The following is an 8653-nucleotide window of genomic DNA, read 5'->3' as shown; positions in this document are numbered from 1 at the left end:
CTGCTTGTTGTTCTCTGAATTTTTGTTCTTTAAGCAATATTAACAGCTGCTTCTACTTCTCTTCCAGAACTTCTGCCCGCCTTCATATCTATCTTATCTATCTGTCTGTCTTTTTTTTGCCAGTCCTGGGGCTTGAACTCAGTGCCTGGGCACTGTCCTTGGACACTTTTTGCTCAAGGCTAGTGCTCTGCCACTTAAGCCAGAGAACCACTTCCAGCTTTTTCTGTGTAAGTGGTACCAAGGAATTGATCCCAGGGCTTCGTTCATGCTAGGTGAGCCCTCTACCACTGGACCACACTATAACTTTCACAATTAACACAGAGTATCTTTCAGTGTTCAGCTCAATTCAGTTCAGTGCCATATTCTTTTTTTTTTTTTTTTGGCCAGTCCTGGGCTTGAGCACTATCCTTAGGCTTTCTCAAGGCTAGGGCCCTACCACTTGGGCCACAGTACCACTTCTGGCTTTTTCTATTTATGTGGTACTGAGGAATCGAACCCGGGTCTTCCTGCATGAAGGCAAGCACTCTACCAGTAGGCTAAACTCGTGGCCCCCATATTCTTTTTTAAACTTCAAAACCCTTAAGTTTCATCCCAAACAGAACCTAACAGGAAGTGTTTCTTAATGAAATTACCCAATAAGTCCTTCCTCAACTCTATTTTAGTTCTAGATCTTGGCTAGCTAACTATAACTATAAAAGTTATTCATTAATCTTATGTACTGGCTGACGCGTAGTTTAAGAGAAGGAACTGAAATTATCAGCAGATCTCCATTGGTGTGAGGGAGCTCTGGAGAGAAGGCCTACCTTTCTGAGCAGCTCTTTTGCAGAAAGTGCTGCACGTCCAGTGTCTACTTAGGAAACTTCCTAAGAAGGAGATACATCTGTGTATGACATCTCTAACTTCCTGCTGAGCTGACAACTGCTTGTTTTGTGGGAAAGCAAAACTCAGCAGACATCTAAAATGAAGAGCCCCCAAACTTTTGAGGAGCAAACAGAATACATCCTGAACACTCTACTCACAGACTTCCTGGAACCAGCATCACAGATTGCTAACCGGGATCTAAGTGATCTAGTTGAAACAGACTCAGGTAAGACCCCTGGTCTCTGGTGGCTATGGGGTCTCTGTGCATAGGGAGAATGGAGTCTGCTTTATTTCTTCTTAAGTTTCAAAAAGCAAACTCTAGTGAGGCGCTGGTGGCTCACACTTATAATCGTAGCTACTCAGGAGGCTGAGATCTGAGGATCATTGCTTGAAGCCAGCTGAGGCAGAAATATCCCCATGAGACTCCATTAACCACCAAAAAAATCAGAGTGGTAGAGTACTAGCCTTGAGCAAAAGACCTCAGGGACAGTATCCAAGCCCTAAGTTCAAGCCCCACGACTGACAAAAAAAAAAAATAGAAGAAGGCAAACTATGCTTTTAGCAACATTTGAGGAGAAAGCAATTCTAAAAGAAGGGAGATGATATGGGGCGCAGTGGTTCACTCCTGTTATCCTGACTACTCAGGAGGCTAAGTAGTGCCTGGGCACAAAAGGACCTGAGACTCGAATCTTCAATTAACCTCTAGAAAATGGGAAGTGGGGCTTAGCTCAAGGGTAGGGTGGTAGCCTTGAGCTGGAGAGCTCAGGCTAGCACTCTCCCACCGAGTCACAGGTCTACTTCCAGTTTTCTGGTGGTTAATTGGAGATTAAAAGTCTGACAGATTTTCATGTCTAATCTGGCTTTGAACCATTTATCCTCAGATCTTAGCCAGGTGGGAGCCACCAGTAGCCAGCTCTGTTAATATTTTTGTGTGTATGTGTGGGTACTTGGGTTTGAACTCAAGGCCTCATGCTCTCACTTGGCTGTTTCACCACTTTTGGAATATGGCTCTTAAGGGAATGTTGAAGTCCTGGAGAATGAATAGTGCCACAACTGTCAGAAAGACCAGAGAACTCTGTCCCATTGCCCAGAGTCCTATGCTTTGTCTTTCCTCCAGACACTGAGACAAATGTGCTTGCTCTCTCTTAGGAAAGGACTGCTCTTTTGATGTGTCTGTCATTGCTGGACGCCTTCGGATGTTGGGTGACCAGTTCAATGGAGAACTGGAAGCTTCTGCTCAAAATGTCATTGTTGAAACCATTCACGGACAGGTCAGGTTTTCATTTCTTGTTATTATGTTTGCTGCTCTTTTTTCATTTTAATTTTTTTGGCCATTTTTATATATTATGACTAGGGAGTCTCACTAGGAGATCTCAATGAAACTTTGGGATTTATATTCATCTAAGAAATGCCACTTGCCAATCTGGGGGGTGGGGGAGTAGGACCTTGAACTCAGGGCCTGTGTGCTGTTCCTGAGCTCTTTAGCTCAAAGCTAGCACTCTACCACACTTGAGTCATAGTGTCACTCTGGTTTTCTGGTGGTTAATTGGAGATAAGAGTCTCATGGGCTTTCCTGCCTGGGCTGGCTTTGAACTAGAATCCTCAGATCTCAGCCTCATGAGTAGCTAGGATTACAGGCATGACTCACTGGCACCCAGCTCTGAGGTTTTTTTTTTCATTTTTTTTTACTCAAGGTAGCAGGTGTTGTACCATTTGAACGGCTCCATTTCTGACTTTTTGGTGGTTAATTAAAGGCAAGAATGTCATAGATTTGTTTGCTGAAGCTGGCTTTAAAATGTGATCTTCAGTTCTCACTCTGCCGGGTCTGAGTCACTAGAATGATAGATGTGAGCCACTAACACCAGGCCCAGTTACTGAGCCTTAAAATTTGAATGGTAGAGATAGAACCTTGTAGCACAGTAGGCTGATGAAGCCCTATGACTAATAAAACAAAAACAATGAAAAAAAATAATGAAACTCTTGAAACAGTCTCAAGCTCATTCAAAATTAACCAGAGCAAAATAGACTAGAAGCCTGGAATAAGAGATTGAGTTGAAAAAAAAAAGACCCCATTCAGGTAAGTAGAAGATAAGCTAAGTAGGAATCCCCTGTATTGTGCTGATACAGAAGTAAATGTAATTTTAATGAGTTATGGTATATTTAAATAGTAATGCTAAGTGCTCAACCACTTGAGCCACAGTGCCACTTCTGGTTTTCTGGCAATTAGTTGGAGATAAGACTCTCACGAACTTGTGAGCTCAGGTGGGCTTTGAACCGAGATCCTCAGATCTCAGCCTCCTGAGTAGCTTGGATTATAGGTGTGAGCCACTGGTGCCTGGCTCCCTGTACTTTTTCTTTTCTTTTCTTTTTTGCTAGGCAAGCACTCTACCACCAGGCCAAACACCCTTCCCTATCCCCCCCCACCCCCGTACTTTTGAATGCTACCTACCACTCAGAGCCATTCTCTTCCCAGTCAGGAGCTATACTCCAGAACACTGTACAGTCTCTCAGCCAGGCCTGGTGTGCTCAGGATTCAAGCCTTGCCTATGAGAGAGCCTTTCTAGCAGTGGCAGTGAAACTTCTTGAATGTGTGGCACATGTGGCTCCTGAAATGGCAAGGCAGGTGGCTGGTCCAATGGCTGGCATGATCAACAGGAACAGAACCGTTCGAGAGTTCATCCAGAGCCAAGGAGGATGGGTAAGTTTTTTGGGTGGCCTGGGCTTTGTCAGGCATTTGCCTTCTTAATTATAGCCCCCCCCTTTTTAATTTTTTATTGTAATTAGTAAAAGGGTTACATGATATTTGCCAGATAGAAGGTGCATTAATTCACATACATTGATACCCTTTCACATGTCTTGGTACCCATTACCCTCCCCTTATAGCCCCTTTTTAAAGTTGGAAACTGGTCTAGAAAAGTCTCATCACTCTGCAGTATTTTGTTGCCAAAGAAAGAGGAATGGACAGAAATTCCACCTGTGGGGTTCAACTCCAGAGCCAAGTTGTCTACAATGTTATGGACTTGCTCTGTGAAGCTTATTTATTTCTCTCTCTCTTTCTCTGTTTCTCCCCCCCCCCCTTTTTTTTTTTTTTTTTGCCAGGCCTGAGCCCCGTCCTTGGGCTTTCTCAAGGCCAGAGTTCTACCAGAGCCACAGTATCCTTTCCAACCTTTTTTTTTTCTGGCTTTTTTTTTTCCGGGTTTTTCTATGTATGTGGTACCAAGGAATTGAACCTGGGTCTTCGTGCATGCTAGGCAAGCACTCTGCCACTAGGCCACACTCTCAGCCCCTAATTACAACTTTCAACATGTAATTGTTATTGAAATTCACAGGTGTTGGAGTTCTAATTTCAACCTGACTCAACTCTTAAATCTTGGTAGATTTCTTGTTGTTGTTGTTGGTTGAGGGGCTTGAACTCCAGGCATGTGCACTGTTCCTGAGCTCTTTTTGCTCAAGGCTAGTACTCTACTACTTTGAACTGCAGTGCCTCTTCTGGTTTTCTGGTGGTTCACTGGAGATAAGAATCTCACAGACTTTTCCTGCCTGGACTGGCTTTGAACCATGATCTTCACATCTTACCCTCGTAAGTAGATAGGATTACAGATGTGAGCCACTAGCTTCCCTGGTAGATTTATAGGTCATCTTTCTTTTTCTTTTTCTCTTCTTTGGATGCAGATATTGGGGCTTGAACTCAGGTCCTTTCACTCTTGCTTGCTTTTTAGTTCAAGGCTGGCTCTCTCGCGCTTGAGCCATGCTTCCACTTGCAGCTTTTTGCTAGTTGACAGGAGATAAAGACTTGTTTGCTCAGACTGGACTCAAACCTTGATCCTCAGATCTCAACCTCCTGAGTAGCTACGTTCACAGGCGCAAGCCACCAAGGCCTGGTTTATTTCATTGTTTTTTAGACAGTTCCTAAAAACCATCTCTTTGACTGTAGGTTTTCACTGTTCTTTTCAGGAAAATCTGGAGAGCTGAAGAAGTATTCTTTCCCTGACTGAACAGCACTTCCTCTTTGACTAATCAGGACATTCATCATTTCTGGCTATTAAAAAAACGAATTAAAAAAAAAATCTTCATCACAGCTTAACTGGAAAAGTTACTTTTTACTGATTGGTAAAATTGGAAGTAGCTCCCAGAGATTTTCTGCATTTTGTTTCTCACAGGAGTTTTAATGAAAGTTGTTAAAGCAAAGCCTTCTAGACACAAAGTAATGACTTGTTATTAATGACATTCCAAACCACAGAGTAGGCAAACACAGCACAATGGAAACTATCTCTTTTTTTTTTTTCAGATTTAACTCTGCCTTGTCTACTAGTAATTGTACAGCTTAAAGGATCTTAGAAAGGTTTTTAGTTGAAAATTGTTATTTCATGCAGAATATTTTCTTTTGAATGTATCCTTAAATTTTAAGTTGCTTTCAATCTATATAAGATGGTAAAAGTAACTTCATTTTAGAGGTTTAAAGTCAAAAGCAGCAATTTAATCAACCACTTGTCTATTAGAAAGGTCAAAGAAAAATAAAAGTGCATTTTATCACCACAGGATGCAGGAAGTACCAGCCCACATCTGAGACAGTAGATTTACACCAGAATAGGTGAAGGTATCTGTGAAGTGCTTTTCTCAGTATAGTTCACATGGCAGTTAGTAAACCTTATTAAATTGTTGATTAACAGTTGGTGGTGGTGGCCAGACCTATAATCTTAGCTAGTCTGGAAGTAAAGGCAGGATCATGTCCAGGCCAGCCCGGACAGTTCTTGAGACTCCAGCAGACTTCCAGCCACCCAACTCACCACCACACATGACCTCCAAGTTCCATTCTCACACATCTTACTCTAGAGGTGGCATGAGCCTTCCTCTTTTTTTTTTTTTTTTTTTTTTTTTTTTTGCCAGTCCTGGGCTTGAGCTCAGGGCCTGAGCACTGTCCTTGGACTTTCTCAAGGCTAGAGCTCTACCACTTGAGCCTCAGCACCACTTCTAGCTTTTTTCTATGTATGTGGTACCGAGGAGTTGAACCGGGTCTTCGTGCATGCTAGGCAAGAACTCTACCACTAGGCCAAACTCTCTGCCCGAGCCTAACTTTTCAACTCTACAGGTGATCCTGATGCAGCTAGATTTTGCGCAGTGTGAAACTTGACTTGCTGTCTTTTTTTTTTTTTTGCCAGTCCTGGGGCTTGAACTCAGGACCTGAGCTCTGTCCCTGAGCCTCTATGTGCTCAAGGATAGCATTCTAGCACTTGAGCCACAGTGCCACTTCCAGCTTTTTTGTTTATGTGGTACTGAGGAATCGAACCCAAGGTGTTGTACATGCTAGGCAAGTAGTCTGCCACTAAGCCACACTCCCAGCCTTGACTTGCTGTCTTCTTTTGTAAATACTTTGTGTTTTGTCCCTGCTGTCTTCACACTACTACAGAGCTGAATGGTTATGACAGATTCCACATGTCCCAACAGATTTGAAGTATTTACTAGCTGCCCCTTTTTAGAATGGCTTACTGGTGCCTGCTCTCATGAGAAATAAACCTCTGTGTTTACTGAAACTGTTTCTGTGTACACGCGCGTACTGGTACTTGGTTTGTCAGCCCTTGAGCTGATACTCTTCCACTTGAGTCACACCTCTACTTCTACCTTTTTGCTTGTTAACTGGAAATAAGAGTATGGATTGTTTTTCTGGGATGACTTTGAACCTCCATCCTCAGATCTCAACCTCCAGAGTAGATAAGATGACAGGTCTGGACCATAAGCACTCAGCCCACCTACTGTTTTCTGCTGCACATTGTTTTTTCTCAGCACCATACATAAATATCTTACTTAATGAAGATTACTCAAATAAAACCTAATAAAAAGTGAACTTTGCCTTCATAATCTTTTTGTTTGCCTCACTTTTATGGTGGATTGTAGTTGTTATCTATTCTTAGTCCCTACGAGAGAAAGGATCTTTAGCTTACAGTTGCTATTATAAGAATGAAACTATTATAAAAAATGAGGTGAAGTGGGTGAAAAATGTGGGAGGGGTAAGTTACTCAAGACCGCATGTATAGAAGTGTAACCACTCTGGGCAACACCCTGACAATAAAATAAAATTAAAATAAATAAAAATGAGATGAGACTATATATTCATACAGTGTATTTGTGTGTGTATGTGTGTGTGTGTGTGTGCTTACATATGTGTGTGCTGGTCCTAAGAGCTTGGATTCAGGGCTTGAGCAAGTCCCTTAGTTTTTTCCATTCAAGGCTGGTTCTCAACACTTGAGCCACACTTCCATTTCAGCTTTTCGGTGCTTAATTGGTTTGTTTGTTTATTTAGTTTTGGCCAGTCCTGGATCTTTGAACTCAGGGCCTACGCACTCTCCTTGGGTTTTCTCAAGGCTAGAGCTCTACCATTTGAGTCCAGTACCACTTCTGTCTTTTTCTATGTATGTGGTACTGAGGCCTTCATTCATGCTAGGTAAACACTACCACGAGGCCAAACTCCCAGCCCCTGGTACTTACTTGGTGATAAAAATTCCTTTGACTTCTCTGCATGGGCTGGCTTTGAAACTCAGTTCTCAGATCTCAGCCTCTCAAGTAGCTAGGATACAGACTTGCGCCTCCCGTGACCCAGCTTTTAATTATCTTTGGAACAGGATATCAGACCTCAGCAAGAGTGCTGACTTTATTAAATATAAATATAAATTGTCGGGCCGGGAGTTTGGCCTAGTGGTTAAAGTGCTTGCCTAGCATGCACGAAGACCCAGGTTCGATTCCTCGGTACCACATACATAGAAAAAAGCCAGAAGTGGTGCTGAGGCTCAAGTGGTAGAGCTCTAGCCTTGAGAAAGTCCAAGGACAGTGCTCAGGCCCTGAGCTCAAGCCCAGGACTGGCAAAAAAAATAAGTAAATAAAATAAAAATAAATAAATATAAATTGTCCGAATACAACTTATCAGTTGACTTTTGCCACTTGGTATTTGAAACCAAGGGCAGAATCTGCTTGACTGTGTGGTATGGGAAAGGACTGAAGGTGAATGGACTGATGATGTTCCTGACCATTCACCAAAGTAGAATCGAGCGATGCACCAGTGGCTCACGCCTGCAGTCCTCACTACTCAGGAGGCTGAGATCTGAGAACTGAGCTTTGAACCAGCCCAGGCAGGAACGTGAGCCTCTTATTTCCAAGTAACCATCAAAAAAGCCAGGAGATGGAGCTGGGAGCGCGGCCTAGTGGTAGAGCGCTTGCCTAGCATTAGTGAGGGCGGGGTCCGATTCCTCGGTACCACATACATAGAAAAAGCCAGAAGTGGTGCTGAGGCTCAAGGGGTAGAGCTCTAGCCTTGAGAAAGCCCAAGGACAGAGTACTTAGGCCCTGAGTTCAATCCCAGAACTGGCAAAAAAGGAAAAAAAAGAAAAAGCCAGAAGATGAAGGAGAGTAGGGAAGAGCACAGAATCAGTGAAAAAAGGGTGAAAAAGTGCAGCAGTAGACTGCACTAGCTGCACCAGCATTGATGAAGTGAACTGCGTATCAGCTTGAGAGTGGAGATGGGAAAGGGAGAATGGGAGAAAATGAGGGAACAGGTGACACTGTGCGAAAGGAAATGTCCTTATTCATGAGTGTATGTAAATAGGTAAACAACAATAATGCCAATTGGAAATTAAAAAGAAAAGCCAGAAATGGACCTGTGGTAGAGCCCCAGAGTAAAAAGGCCTGGGGAAGCTGGGCTCTGGTAGCTCATGCCTCTAATCCTAGCTACTCAGAAAGCTGAGAGCCCAGGATCACAGTTCAAAGCCAGCCCCGGCACAGAAGTTTGTGAGACTCTTATCTC

General features: G+C 43.1%; 1 protein-coding gene across 1 annotated transcript; it reads left to right on the top strand.

Annotated features, from left to right (window-relative positions):
* The first annotated feature begins 248 nt into the window (after window positions 1-248).
* Window positions 249-5514, top strand: Bcl2l15 (BCL2 like 15). Its single transcript, XM_090334061.1, has 4 exons — window positions 249-1087; window positions 2011-2132; window positions 3335-3559; window positions 4816-5514. The coding sequence occupies exons 1-4, from the start codon at window positions 961-963 to the stop codon at window positions 4831-4833; spliced, it is 492 nt and encodes a 163-aa protein (XP_090190187.1). The 5' UTR covers window positions 249-960; the 3' UTR covers window positions 4834-5514.
* Window positions 5515-8653: the final 3139 nt, after the last annotated feature.

This window comes from Megascapheus bottae, chromosome 6 (genome assembly GCF_031878675.1).
Source record: "Megascapheus bottae isolate mThoBot1 chromosome 6, mThoBot2.hap1, whole genome shotgun sequence".
Taxonomy (NCBI): domain Eukaryota; kingdom Metazoa; phylum Chordata; class Mammalia; order Rodentia; family Geomyidae; genus Megascapheus; species Megascapheus bottae.
Note: the sequence above shows the minus strand (reverse complement) of the source record. Positions and strands in the feature narration are given on the sequence as shown.

Coding starts and splice junctions, on each gene's coding strand:
- Bcl2l15 (XM_090334061.1), top strand. CDS start 961: ATGAAGAGCCCCCAAACTTTTGAGGAGCAAACAGAATACATCCTGAAC. Junction 1,088..2,010: donor TCTAGTTGAAACAGACTCAG/GTAAGACCCCTG, acceptor GCTCTCTCTTAG/GAAAGGACTGCTCTTTTGAT. Junction 2,133..3,334: donor TTGAAACCATTCACGGACAG/GTCAGGTTTTCA, acceptor TTCTCTTCCCAG/TCAGGAGCTATACTCCAGAA.